The sequence below is a fragment of the Cervus canadensis genome, chromosome 19 (genome assembly GCF_019320065.1).
Source record: "Cervus canadensis isolate Bull #8, Minnesota chromosome 19, ASM1932006v1, whole genome shotgun sequence".
In the NCBI taxonomy this organism is placed as follows: Eukaryota; Metazoa; Chordata; class Mammalia; order Artiodactyla; family Cervidae; genus Cervus; species Cervus canadensis.
The window spans coordinates 46,125,444-46,140,599 of record NC_057404.1 but is presented as its reverse complement, the minus strand read 5'-3'; the positions used below and the strand labels follow the sequence as shown (position 1 = coordinate 46,140,599).

General features: G+C 42.1%; 1 protein-coding gene across 1 annotated transcript in view; it reads right to left on the bottom strand.

The window, feature by feature from the left end:
• HADH (hydroxyacyl-CoA dehydrogenase) overlaps positions 1-8,317 on the bottom strand; it is a 41,287-nt gene extending 32,970 nt beyond the window's left edge. Inside the window, exon 1 of the mRNA XM_043438454.1 lies at positions 8,032-8,317. Coding sequence (XP_043294389.1) covers positions 8,032-8,163 — 132 coding nt within the window. The 5' untranslated portion in view covers positions 8,164-8,317. The remainder of the gene's footprint in view (positions 1-8,031) is intronic.
• Between the last annotated feature and the right edge of the window lie 6,839 nt (positions 8,318-15,156).

Here is a 15,156-nt window from a genome sequence, read left to right as displayed (position 1 = left end):
GATGTTTTTCTGGAATTTCCTAGGTTTCTCTATGATCTAGCAAATGTTGGCAACTTGACCTCTAGTTCCTCTTCCTTTTCTAAACCCAGCATGGACATGTGGAAGTTCTTGGTTCACATAATGCTGAAGCCTAGCATGCAAGATTTTAAGCATGACCTTACTAGCATGAGAGATGAGTGCAATTGTCCAATGGTTAGCACATTCTTCAGTACCACCCTTCTTGGGAATTGGGATAAGAAAAGGTCCAGTCCTGTGGCCTCTGTTAGGTCTTCCAGATTGGCTGACATATTGAATGCAACACCATGATGGCATCATTCTTTAGGGTTTCGAATAGTTCTACTGGAATAGAATAGTTAAGGGATACACAAGATAAAAAAGTGTGAAATGTGACATCAAAAACATAAACCAAGGAGGGTTATTAATGTTGAGCTTCAGAATAGGGTCAAACTTAAGTTGTTATTAAATCAAATACAGACTGTTACACATACAAGTTACTATATGTTAGCCTTATGGTAACCACAAAGAAAATTAAAGTCAATGCAGGAAATTGAAGATATCTGAAATACATATAAGAATTCATAATCAGAATTCATAAACATTTCCTACAAATCAATTAGGGGAAAATGTACAACACAATACTAAAATAGGAATGAAATCTAATAAGACATTATATAAGAATATATATGGCCAATAAACATATGAAAAGGGGTTCACCTCATTAGTAAAAAGGAAATTCCAATAAAAATACAATGAAATACCACTAAACTACTAGAATGACTAAAGGAACAACAACATAATCCTACAGAGCAAGGAGGACCTTCCGACCCTGATGGTAGAACTCTAAACTGATATAACCACTTTGGAAAACGGTTCAGCATTACCTACTGAAGTTGAATATATTCATATTTTGTAATCCAGCAGTTTCACCCAAGAGAAACATGCACACGTGTGTATCAAAAGACAGGACCATGACTCTGGATAGCACAGTGCTGTGAGGGCTGATTCCAGCAGGTCTAGAATCAGCCCGAGTAGCTCTGCTGAAGTTCCCGCATCACAGTGACCCCTGGTCCAGGCGTGAAAGCTACTGCTTCACAGTGTTGCCTTGTAACATTAAGAGGTCTGGGGGTGGTTTGTATCAGCTTATCAACACTGCTGATAAGAGTGATACTGATGATTCACACCTGATTTTTAAAGTTACATTATTGAAGGTTCTTACTTAGAAAAGAATTTCACATGTCTTGGATGCAAGGAAACCAATCACACTCATTTTTCCCAAATTAATCAATGAATTATTCCCAACTTCCCGAGGAGATGGCAGTGGAAGAGTAGATCACAAAAAGAAGCGATCTTTTTTCATCTCCCATAGATATACTTTCAATAAATAAGGAGGACTTTCCCTGGCACTTTAACTTGAGTGCCAAGAATCTGAATCAACCCACTGAAGATCTACTGAGGACTCTAGTTTTATATGATAGTGACTACAAGACCTCCAAGACAAGAAGTCTGCAATGGAAAAAAAAAATGTATTTGAAGGCTATGTCCTCAACTCCACGACTTCTCTAGCTTTGGTGGAAAGCAGGCTTAGCCAAAGAGAAATATTTTTGGACAAGGATGCTTCAGAGCTATAAAAATAGGCCCAGTAAATAGCACATTTGTCAAAATGCCCGAGTACTCCAGTCACAGGGCCAAGGAAACATGCCAAGCAGAAGCGTACTGGATTTCTATATTTTTGCAAACATACCACGAGATTTGAAGCCCCTTCTCTGAATTATTACTTGAGTGATCAATTTGTGAGAATTGCAGCAACTGGTCCAGTGAGGGGTTTCAAGTGCTCTTACACTACAGGAGGGCTGCATTTCAACATTACATTCTCTCTGAAAACCACTGAGCTGTATGTACCCTCTGCCACAACCAAATTCTGACTTCTTGATACCCAGAGGAGGTGTTCACCCAGAATAAGTACACTGAGTCACTGCTCCCCCTGAGGCTGCTGCACCTCTGCATTAAGACCTGCCCTTGAGTTCTCAGGACTTGATCCAGGGAGGAAAAAAGTCATAAATCAGTTTTATCTCCCAGAGCTGGCAAGTCTGGGTTCATGATTATCTCTGGTTATGCAATGCCTTGAACTTTGCCATCAATACAAGCTGTGTTCACTGACTTTAACAATCAGAAAAAGGCCTTCTGTTGAAGTGTTCAACCACCACCACAGCTGGTTTATACTAAAAACCATTAAGTTCATTGGTTGGCCTCTTTTTTTAACTTAGATTTTTATACCTAAAAAAGTATTTCTAAAAAGCCAAAGGAATGTGCCTCCATTTTTTAAATGAGTCTGTTAAATACACAATTTTTTAAAAAATTCAATAAGCATCTGGGTTTGGTGATGGAGAGAAAAAATAACTTCTCTTCCTGGACTCTCTACTCCCATCTCCCACAAATTCTGGAAAGGAGATGGGATAGATGGACACATCAGTGGCATCAACCAGCTCTGTTATATTAAGAATCTCAGAAGGACGTTGTCAGAATGGACATTTTCTGAGTAGAGAAGAGAGCTGCAAATCCTAACTATTCTCCAGGAAGATTAATATGGCAATGGTTATTAGGATGAGGGTTTTTTCCTCTATTAGATTCTGCTGAAATGAACCAATTAAGATGCTTCCTCAACAATTCAGGAATCAATCCTTGTTCTAGGAATTAGAAGGGAAAGAACAGAGGCAGGAGCACTCCTCAGAGCCTTCTGCAAAATGGTAGACATTCCGACAGGAACCCCGTCTTCAGAGGGCATGAGGTGGCCACAAAGTCAACAGTGGCAATCACAGAGGGAGGAAGCTCTCTGGAAAAGCTGGAGAGAACAAAGAAGTCATGCCAGGGGAGCCTGAGTCTATTATGGGCAGAAAGATGGTAGCAGAGGATGGAGATGATCAGCTGAACCTGGAGCTGAAGAAAGGACAAGCTGCTAACTGTTGACTCCAGACACACACAGAGCCCCTTGCCCATGGAGGCCACACTTCTCCCCAAAAGACAGTAGAGGCCAAAAGGTACAGGTAGGACTGTGGTCATCTCAGCCACAGGAATCTCCAGCCAGCAGAACCGTGTGAAAGACCTGAGTTCCAGCCTCAGCTCTGCCTCTGACCCTTGGGCCCAGGTGACAGCTCTGCTAGGATGATTATTATAATGGTCACATGAAATGACAGAGACATTAAAGTACTTAGAACAGGAAAAAAGTGCACAAAAAAGACCACACATTTGTAGTGGTTTTTAAGTGCCAGGCTGATTTAAATGCTCTATGAGTATGAACTTACTGTAATAACCAAATACAAGTAAAGAAAGCACTAAGATTATCTCTCAACAACCCACACAATTAGTCTTAAAATCTTTCGAATTGTCTGAACTCTCACAAGCTCACGATCAGATCTTCAAGCATTGCTAAAAGAATCTAAAATAAGAGAAGTCATCACCAGATCAGAGCTGATGGATCTACACTACATAAAAGCAGCTAACAATTATTAAACAGCTTCCACTGAACACACTAGCACAGCTCTTAGCTCATTTCCACCCTCAGAACACTAAGACAAGTAACATTATCTGTTGATAAGGGAAGAAGCGGGGAGAGGCTAAGAGACTCGCTAAAGATTCCCGCAGCCAGGAGCAGAAGGGCTGGAACCCAACTCCAGCAGGCACCTTACAGCTTGCTCACTTTCAACCACACTCAGCAGAAACCATCACACATTTCAGCATAACCTGGAGGAAGCTACAGCACAGCAACCAGAAGCATCACCTGCCTGTGGACCCAGGAGAGCCAGGCAGTGAGGTATGTGCCTAAGGCAGAACTGGGGAGAAGACGGAGGGCGGGGAACTAAAATTAGAAACTCAAGAAAGGGGCAAATAATTGTGAGGTGCATCCAGGACACGTCAGAGAAAACCCAAAACCTGACTGAGGTACCATTTCTGCTCCACAATGTCCAAACATGTTCCGCGTGGCATTCACTTTTCTGCCTGTCAGGCCTATCTCTTCTAGAGTATCCCCAGCCACACTCCAAGTCCAAAGACTAACATGCCAACAGAAGCTGATTTTACTGTCACCAGTACATCACGGAGATCAGAGAACAGCCCAATAAAGAACAGTGTGACAACACAGGAAGTGAGGGAAGAACTTCAGGACACACCCACCCCATGTGCCTGAGGACGAAGTTAATACCTGGGAATAAAACTATTCCCTCCATAAAGAAGTCTGAGTCCCAAAGGACAGCTTACAACTTAATGGTGGTGCCAGTCTCCTGAGATCTTAAAACTTCTCTTAGGCCCCTGCGCTGCTTTCAAGCAAATTTCAACAGAGGCAAACTCACTGAGGCAACAGGGGAAACGTACAGCTGAATAACACAAAGCAATTCTGATCGTTCTTCTATCCAGCATCAGAAAATTCAGAGTTGGGGGGGGGGGCAGGAAAAAGAGATGGGCGAACCAATGCAGAGCCGAGAGAGAAGACTTCTAACCTACTTGAGCCCTCAGCAATACAATGTCAGGGAAACATATCTGTAGTTTAGAATACGGCTCCCCCAACCCCATCCTGTTTTAACAGCCTAAGGAGTTCTCCCCGGAAAAAGTGTGCACTTTTTGCTCTTTAAGAGGGACCAAAAAAAAAATCTTTGGGTGCAAACCCAGCTCCAATCCCCTTCAAGATGCAAACTCTCTCTTCCTCAAAGTATGGCATACTAAAATGAAGGTAAACCAGAAAGCCAAGAAGTCCACTCCTGAAATGCCATTCCCAGAAATCCCACTGGCTGCCCACCAGTAACTAAATGAAAGCCATAAACTCTCTGAGCTCCTTATGTTAAAAAAAGGCAATTCAGGAAGCAAAGCTTAAACTCATTCTACAAATTGAAGAAATGCACAGCTAATAACTTTCTTTTTTCCCTTCTTTAAAAAGCAAAAAACAACCCATCCCCTACTCGAGGGTCAATTACTGGTGGAAGCTTCTTTGCTGGCCTAAGTATCCAGCTGAAGATAAATTGGCAATGAGACCCAAGTAAGAATAATGTGTGAACACACAAAACAAGTTAACCTTACTTAAATATTAACTATGAATCAGTTTGTTTTTTTTTAATTTAAAACAAGCAAAAAAAAAAAATGACAGGCAAAGTACTCTTGGACAAAACAAATATACATATGGTCTGTGCTCTGATCAACTACGTATTATTAAACACAGAACTCACTTGTCTTAAATTGCTTAATTGCTTGAGAAATGTGTCAGGCTCCCACAAAATCTAGGGTTGTTTTTTTTTTTTTTCATCCTACTCAACATGAACTGGAACACATGCCAGAAACGACATTTTTAAAGTATTAAAAATGTAAATAGAACTACACCTTGATTAAAATTTAAACTACTTCAGAAAGAGTTCTGGAGAATGAAGCTAAATGCAAATTAAGGGCGTAATTTAGGTGTTACTTTGTGCTTATGCTTTTAAAGCTTTACTGAGGACAATAAAAAATGCCTCCCCTCTCTTCAGAGGTCCCTGAACAAACTACATTGCCAACTGGCATTCACCTTGAAGATCAAGCAAGAAGGGACAGAATCACAACCAACACTTTCCATCTTAAGGTTACAGTCCTACAACAGCAGCAAGATCAGAGATGGGAATGGTGCGAGGGGACAATGGCAAAAGAACAAGGGTAACACTATAAAGGTAATAACCCTCAAGACAGCTAACATTCAAGTTCCTACTAAATGCCACTGGGCTAAGTGCTTGATGTGTGCTAATCCATTTAACCCTCTCCACTCTCCTAGGAGGCTGGTCCTACCCTAGAGATTAGTAAAATAAGGCACAGAAGCACGTTTCCCATGTCCATACAGCCAACGTGAGGCAGGCCAGCACGCCATCCCAGCTCCCCACAGTGAACTGAATACAATCTACAGTCAAGATATGTCAACTAATAAGTCTATGGCACTAAATAAGCAAAACAGATTTACCCAGTACCAAAAGCTGTAGGTCAAGGAGCATAAAAAATGAGGCAACACCGCCTCAAACAGCATGATCTAGGGTAGAGTGCAAAAACAGATCAAAGCCAACCAACGGGCAGAAAGTGGCACAGAGATATCCTTCAGGAAAGGGTGGTTCCCCTCCACAGGATTAAAACTGCCACCCACAGTGGCCGAGGCTCTTTTAAACCTTGTTATGTAAGGACAGAATTACTTAAATCTTTGGTCTTTATCAACTTCTTGAGTGACAGTTTCATTATACCTCCATTCTGAGGGGTAAATAGCTTTCTTTTTTAACACCTTAGGTTTGCAAAAGGCGCACCTTGGTCCAACCGTGCAAGAATGTGATCCACAGTCTGAACTGCGTCAGTGTCAAGCTCCTCCCTTCTTTCTCAGATGAAAGCTCCAACATCATACTTATAATTTTAGGTTCTACCTGTGTGCATTTTTGTACAACATAACACTCTTTTTTGGCCAGTAATGGATACAACATTCCAAGAACTGAGCAACTTGAATTTGTACAAAAGCTGAAGTGACACTCAACTTAGCTTCTAAACCTCTTCCACTGATGTCTTGAAGGGACCATCAACTATAGTTTCTAACCCCTTTCCTGTATTGTTATTGGGAGCTTAGACTCTAATATCTTGCCACTAAGATGCTGTTTACAGGTTTTTAAGCAAATACCTGCCCATGATAAATCTCTCTCTCTCATGGCATTGGGAGATTTGGGTGGAGCAGGGAAATACAAATGCACTCAACCTAAACTTTCTCTTGAGTATCATGTAGTATGTAAAGTGTGGAACTTTCAAGGTTAAAGGGACTTACCCCTCCCACCTCACATATAATAAAGATTCCATAACCCAGCACCAGGCATGTACACAATAAACAGGGTGATCTGAGAAGAAATAGGAGCGTCTCAGGGTAAAAAATTAATGAAATACAGATTTCAGGAGAAATTGCTATCAAATTAATATGTTGCAAAAAACCTGCAGTGTAGGAAAGTTTAAGGTATATAGTAATAATAATAAAATATTTTTCTAAAAAGGAAGCACAGAAAACAGACGCTGTGGCTAGAAACAGACACTAAAAAAAACAAAAAAATTAAACTCTTTCATGATCATAGCCACTTAACTTGAGTACTCCTCCAAGAAAAATTAGATAAATGCCTCCCCGCCCACAATACAAGTAGCAAAGCGCTGAAATGCTGAGAATATTATCAGCTAAGCTATGAAAATCACGGCTACCTGATCCGATCTGGAAAATAACCGCTAAATATCAATAAGTAAAAATACAAGTATCACAGCGTGTGTGTGCGCGCGCGTGCTCAGTCGTGTCCGACTCTTTGTGACCCCATGGACTGCAACCCGCCAGGCTCCTCTGTCCATGGAATTCTCCAGGCAAGAATCCTGGAGTGGATTGCCATTTCCTCCTCCAGGGGATCTTCCCAACCCAGGACCTAGGTAGTAACTGCACACCTGACCCTGAATCACAGCCCAGCTGGAACCGGGCAGAGTCCTGCAGATGCAGCGAGATTAAAGGCTTCTTCAGAGCCCTCAGTCGCCCGCTCCCCCAGTCTCCCCAGCGCCAGAGGGCACTGGGTCAAAGACATCTCGTGCAGCTGTTAGTGAAGTCTCAGGGCCTCATATGCTCCGATTAGGTAACTTTACAAAATGCTACAGAAGTGCTGACTACTATTCTTTTCAGCAAGCAAAGGAAACATTCGGAGGGGAGAAAGAAGACCATTTAGGAGAGCAAAAAACTGCTCTAACTAACGACTGCAGAATAACTGATAAAATTAAAACTGATCGCAGTCCGGGTCTCGAGAAGCAAACCCCAGAAACAGGCTCGGCCCAAAGACACTAGACCTTCGGAGGAGTGGAGACTCACAGGCCCAGAAATTTCAAACTACACGTGGGAGGGTCGCGATGAAGACTCCCCGAGTCTCCGTGGGCGCTGGCCTCGGGCCGGACACCCCACTCCGTGTCACGGCCCGCCAGCGCCTTCCTGTCAGGACGGGCAGAAAAGCGAGCGGGCATTGGTGCCCGCGGACGGCCCACCTGGGCAATGCCGGCGCCCATCAACCCACCGCCGATGACCGTCACGTGCTTGACGAGGATTTTCTTCGCCGAGGCCGCGGCGGTGGAGGAGGAGGACATGGAGCGCACGAACTGCCTGGTTACGAAAGCCATGGTGCAGAAGGCGAAGGCAGCAACAGGCACAAGACCTGGCGGAGAAGCAACCTGCACAGAGCCCAAGAAAGAGCTGCTAGCTGACGTCAGGGGGCGGAGGCCCAGGCGCCCAGGAGCCCGCGCGCCCTGGGCGTCGTCGTGACGTCATCGACGGCGGGGCGTGGCCTCGCGGCCCGCTTTCCCCATTGGCCGAGGCCCCAGGGACGGCGTTCGAACGTCCGAGCGCGGCGTCCAAGCCCAGTTAGGCTGGTTCGGGCAGCCGCCCTCCTCTGGAAAACCCGAGAACCTGGACTAAGTCACCGCCGCCAGGCCAGGCGCGGAGGGGTGATTAGCGCTCGGGCACCGGCCCAGGGCAAGCGTTTCCTCGGAAAAGCCACGGGCCGCTTGTAAAGGGAAGTCGGTGGTGTTGCCTTGTTGAATCCTCGCTGTTAGTCCTAGTGTATAACTCGGCGCCGAGTAAATACGTGCTATTTGGCAGTGGTGTTGGGGAGACCAAAAATGAGCACCTTCCGTTCACGTCACCAAATAACCAAGTCTAGGGAATATTCTAACCCAGTGCGTATTGTTCCTGCTAAAAACGGAAGGAAACAAAGTGCTCACACCCAAAGCAATGTCTACTGACACACGAGTTTGAATGTAAAAATCAGGCCCACTAAGCGAAAGAGAGGTTTAACCTTTAATTCCCCGTTTCAACTTTACATCTTTATCAATGCAGGGAACGAACGTGTGGACAGTTTAGTCAAAGAGCAACCTTTGTAGTGTAACTGATAACAATAGGCCAGTCTTCTCGCATGAGTAATTTTTAGTTACTGTGCCTTAGTAATACGGCATTCTTAAATTTTATTTTGAAATATTTTATGAGGATTCACCAACCCGCCATCCAAAGTCGGCCTCTTCCTATTGGAAGTAACTTACATAGTGAATCCCTTGTTCACCATTCCTTTGCTTTCATCTTATTTCTATTTCTAATTATGTAAAAATACGGGAGAAGTGCTTGTGTTGAGCACTCCATTAGGCTTGGGACATTTTTAAGGAGATCATTATTGGCTGAAGACACTGTCACATCCAGATAAAGTCTGTTAAGTGCTATAGAGAGAGAGAGAGAGAGAGAGAGAGAGAGAGAGAGTGTGTGTGTGTGTGTGTGTGTGTGTGTGTGTGTGTGTGTGTGTGTGTGTGTGTGTTAGTTGCTCAGTCGTGTCGGAGTCTGCGACCCTATTGACTGTAGCCTGCCAGACTCCTCTTGCAAAAACCAACAAGACTAGAATTGGAATGAGTAGATTACACAGAAAACCTAATAACTTGAACAGATGAGTTAATTTATGAAGAAAAAAGCATTCCAGGCACAGGAAGCAGCACATGTAAAGGTAGAAATGTAAAAAAATATTGCCCATGTGAAAAGGATGAGAAATTAGATACGTTTGGGGGTGAAGCTAGGATGGTAGAATAGGAGGATGCACAGATGATTCTGTCAGTGGATTTTCGTTCTCATTTCAAAGTTGTGTCTAATGCTAAGCCAAACATATTCTAATTATATTGTCATCACAACATACATTTTTTTAATGAGTATGAATGCTAAGTCGCTTCAGTCCAACTCTTTGTGATCCTATGGACTGTAGCCCACCAGTCTCCTCTGACCATGGAATTCTCCAGGCAAGAATACTGGAGTGGGCTGCCATGCCCTCCTCCAGGGGATCTTCCCCACATGGATGGAATTCATGGATCTCACAAGCAGGCAGTTTCTTTACCACTAGCGCCACCTGGGAAGTGCTTTACTGTGTGTAATGTAAAACATAATGCCTGGGTGATTGGTCCGTTTTCAGATCTCTGATTTCCTTTCTTCAGAAAAGAAAGAACAACCACACAGTATTTTTTAGCAAATCTGAGGCCGTCTGTATTATGTGAAGAAAGGAGCACTGGAGTGAGAGTCAGGAGTCCTGCTCAGTCCCTGGTATGGAGTATGACCATCTGCAGACAACCTTCCTGAGCTTCAGGTCCTCATCTTTGAAAAGAAAGTACTGGACAGGTGCCTTTCCAGCTGTTACATACTCAGAATCTAACCCTCATTTACGCTCTTCTGAACCAGGAAGGCCACACTGACCTCTATTCCTGCCCAGTCCTGATCAGATGACAGTTATAATAGAGTCATTCTTCTTTTCGCCAGAACTGCAATTCTTTTCCTAAGTGCAGCCTTGGGCTTTTGGGCACCTGGTAACAATTTCTGTGGTCCTTGACTTGCACCTTCACCCTGTTCTTGGGGGAGTGCTTCATTTCTCTCTGCAGGAAGAGTGGTAGATTGGGAAGCATGGGCCCGGTCACCGATTAATTCAGAAACAGCAAAGGAAAGGGTATCCCTTTTTACAGGTAAGGAAACTGAGGCCCAGAGAGGGTCAGAAACTTAACTGAAGTCACACAGCTAATGAATGGCACATTAGAATTCAACCCCAAGACAGTCTGTTTTAAGGACTCATGTTCTTGACCACTGTGTTTTTTTCCCTCCCTTCATAGCAACCCTAAGGTTACCACTGCTATCCAACTCCAAAGGTGAAGAAACTGAGGTTCTGAGTGATTAAGTCATTTGTTAAATGTAACTCAGATTAATCACTGGCTAGGCTCGGATTTGAATCCATTCTAATGTCACTCCTTTCATAATGTCATACTCCTTAGAAAGTGCTGCTGCTGCTAAAGGGGAAAGAAATTGGGGAGTGGGCTCCAGTAACACATCTGTATGTCTAGATTTGGAGCTTTAACTGTTATACTGATGTAATCATTAAGGTTAAGCAGATTAACTTTTTTAGACCTTCCTGCTAATTAGCCCCAGTGCTATTAAGTTTTGCACAGTGATTCCAGTATTTACACCTGAACACTCTACACGGCCATGTGTTTTATACCATCCTGATTTCCAGCACGTGGACTCAATGCTTTTCAAATGGAAACATCCATTGGTAAGTGTCTACTGATCACCTCTACTGGGAAACCCCTCAGCTACTTCACTGTAACTTACCAAATTTGAACCTATTATTTTTCTCCTCCCACAATGCTTGTTGCCTCCTCTTGCATTCATCATCTCAGTTCATGATGACCCTGATCATCAACCAAGAGTATTTTCCTTCCCCCTCACCACCATGTTGGTTGGTCAGATGTCATCAATTCCACCTCATTGATTTCATCCAGGAGTCCTCCCTTTTGGCCCCCTCTGCATTTATTCACACTGTCTCCCGAGTAGAGGCTGAGCCCATTCCTAACATGCCTTAATGAAACTAAGGTCTCTTCCTCCCAGTTAACGTTTCACATTTTTCTTAGACTGATTTCTCAAGTTATAAACTGGATCACTGCACTCCCATCCTTTTAAAAACTTTGTCCACAGGATAATGACCTAACTTCTCAAATCCTGGCCTCACTACTCTAAACTCACTTATTTCCTTCTACTCCTTCTCAAATACTTTAAATCCTAGCCACAAAGAACCAAGTCGATTTCCTAGCTTATAAATTGGAAACTATCTGATATAAAGATCCTAATATTTATAAATGAGTTGAAGGGTAAAATATATTTTGACTAACTATACTTCTGAGATCTTCAGAGCCAGGTATTTATTTATTATTTTATTGAAGAGGAGGAAGCAAGGGTAAAACAAGCATTTAACGAATGCTTAATTTGCCAGGCTCTGTGCCAAGCATGTGATGTGTATCTTCTCATTCACTCCCATCTAATGTTACTGTTTCATAATGTATATGTTTATTTATATTCATTCACTATATTCATCTAATTATATATAATAATACCTAATTATACTCATAATGTATATGTATATTTCATAATGTATATGTTTCACATCTGGGACAACTGAAGCTTAGAGCAGAAAATAACTTGCCTGATGTGTGATAGGGAGAGAGTACAGAGACAGGTGTTGAGCTCCAGGCTACCCGAGTGCAAAACTGTTGCTTATAACCGGTGTCTTAACCTACTTCATCATGATGGATGTGTTACAGCAGAGTGGTGAGGATAATTAGAAGGTTTTCAAGCAGAGAAGACGTTATAAGCACATTTCAGACAGAAAAATGTATATGTAGCCTGTACAGGAACGAAGCATAGAGAGTGGTCTAGAAATACAGTTAATGCAGAATGAATAACAAAAGCCCAGGGAACTTTCGGGTGAAGGAAGGTAGGCAGGAGCCAGATCAGAGTGGATGTTTTTATGAGAATCATAATCACAATCATGTTCTTTTCAGTTTTTTTGTTTAGAAATAATTGAACTTATAGAAAAGTTGCAAGAATAGTGGATAGAAACCCATATACCTCTTACCCATATTTACCTATTGCTAATGTTTTATCAAATTGCTTTATCTTATCAACTGTCTATATTTATTTACCTATAATAGGTATTTTATATACATATGATGAATAATTTCTGAACCATTTAAAGGTAAGTTACATACATCATGGTCCTTTATAATATTTCAGTGCATGTTTCCTAGGGATAGGGTGATTCTCTTACATAACGATAGTTATCAACTTTAGTAAATTTAATATTGATACAACATTTCTATCCATTTGGGCACCTGTAATCCAGTTTAGCTAATTGATCCAGTAATGTCCTCTATAGTTCTTTTTCTTCTAGTACTTAGTCCAGTCTAGAGTCACATATGGCATGCCTCTAGACTGTTCCTGTCTCTTTCTCTTCCTCTTTACAATAACAGCTTTATTGAAGTTTTAATTTGTTTTTATGTTGAAGCACCAGCTTTCCCATGAGCATGAGTTTGTATACAAGGAAACCATAGAAAGGGCCAAATATCCTTGGAAGGTATCTTTCAGAAACTATAATAATCAACAACTCACTACAAGTCTTTGCATTTCAAGTAGGAAGAGGATCGCTCAACAAACTCAGACTGGGAAAAAAAGCACAGTGAGAACAAACGCTGCCAAGTGGGGTATAACAGAGAAGAGTTTTCAGTGGCGGAACGTCCATCATTAGTGTCATGTATTAGAAATGCCAAACTGGTATAATTGTGGAAAATTTTCTTTTAAATGAGGCACAACCTAAAGAAACAAAACTGAATAGTAAATCTGAATAAGAAGGAACTATACAATATAGGTCATTTAGTAGTATTCTTTTCATTGTTGCATTAGTAATTTAAACATATTTGAGAAAAATAACCATATTCTTCTGGTCTGTTTGACATTCTAAAATATTTTCTAGGGCTATTTTGTCAGTATATTTGTGCTGTGCTGTGCTCAATCATGTCTGACTCTTTGCAACCCGGTGGGCTGTAGCCTGCTAGGCTCCTCTATCTGTGGAATTTTCCAGGCAAGAATACTGGAGTAAGTTGCTATTTCCTTCTCCAGGGGATCTTCCTGACCCAGGGATTGGACCTGTGTCTCCTGCATTGGCAAGTGGATTCTTTACCACTGCAGCACCTATACCCCTTGTCAATATTTCTCTGAAATACAACAACTCGAGATGAGCCATCCTTGCAAGACATATTTTACATTATGAATATGCTCGTGTGATGTATCTGAGATTTGCTTCTTAATAAATCAGTACAGAATGAGGCGGGTGGGAAGTGGGATAATGTAGATGAAACAAGATTTGACCTTAAATTCTGTGTTTCAAAATGTCCATAACTTTTTTATGCTTGGAAAAGTCGCTTCCCATTCCCATATAACATATTTCAGAAATGCATACAAATGTATTATGTTTACTTATTAGACCTCTTGGGATTAATTTGGGTGTTTGGAAAAGAGGGAAGAGTTGTTTAATTTTCTAAGTAATTAACCAATTGCCTTTCCCAGGTTGCACCAGTGGTAATGAATCCACCTGACAATGCAGGAAATGCAAGAGATGCGTGTTTGATTCCCTGGAGAAGGAAACAGCAACCCAGTCCAGTATTCTCGCCTGGAAAATTCCATGGTCAGAGGAGCCTGGCGAGCTACAGTCCACGGGGTCACAAAGAGTGGACACGACTGAGCGCGCACACAGCAACAGCCAATTACCCTAGCACTGTTTTTTGTGTGTGTTTTTTTAAAATATTTTGTTCTTTCATAATGTGATGCCAGAGGAGACTCTTGAAGAGTCCCTTGGATAGCAAAGAGATCAAACCAGTGAATCCCAAAGGAAATCAACCCTGATATTCATTGAAAGGACTGACGCTGAAGCTCCAATACTTTGGCCACCTGATGCAAAGAGCCGGCTCATTGGAAAAGACCCTGATACTAGGAAAGATTGAGGGCAGGAAGAGAAGGGGGCAACAGAGGATGAGATGGTTGGATGGCATCATTGACACAATGGGCATGAATTTGAGCAAACTTCAGGAGACAGTGAAGGACAGGTGAGCCTGGTGTGCTGCAGTCCATGAAGTCGCAAAGAGTTGGACACGACTGACTGAACAGCGTGATGCCACTTTTATATGTAGAGGATGTGCTATTTTGTTTCACTGATTCATCTGAACATTCTGGTGTTAGTGCAAAACTGTTTAGTGATTCATTACTTTCAAAGTACTATCCAGTGACTTCCCTAGTGGTCCAGTGGCTAAGACCCCACACTTCCAATGCAGTGGATGCAGGTTCCATCGCTGGTCAGGAAATTAGGATCCCGCATGCTTCGCTGTGCAGCCAAAATAAAAAGACAATGAAAGAAAGAAAGAAAAAAAAGTATCCACCAATAAATAAATCCTTGTGTATATGGTCAAACAATTTTGGACAAAAGTATCAAGATCATTAATTGGAGAAGACAGCCTTTTCAATAAATAGTGTTGGGAAAATTGTTATCCACATGCACTAAAGTTAGACCCTTACCTTACACCATATACAAAAATCAATTCAAAATGGATCAAAGACCTACACATAAAAGCTAAAATTATAAAACTCTTAGAAGAAAACAGGGGAAAAGCCTCATGACATTAGATTTGGCAATGATTTCTTGGATATGACACTGAAGACACAGGCAACAAAAGAAAAAAATAGACTGGACTTCATCAAAACTGAAAACTTTTGCATCA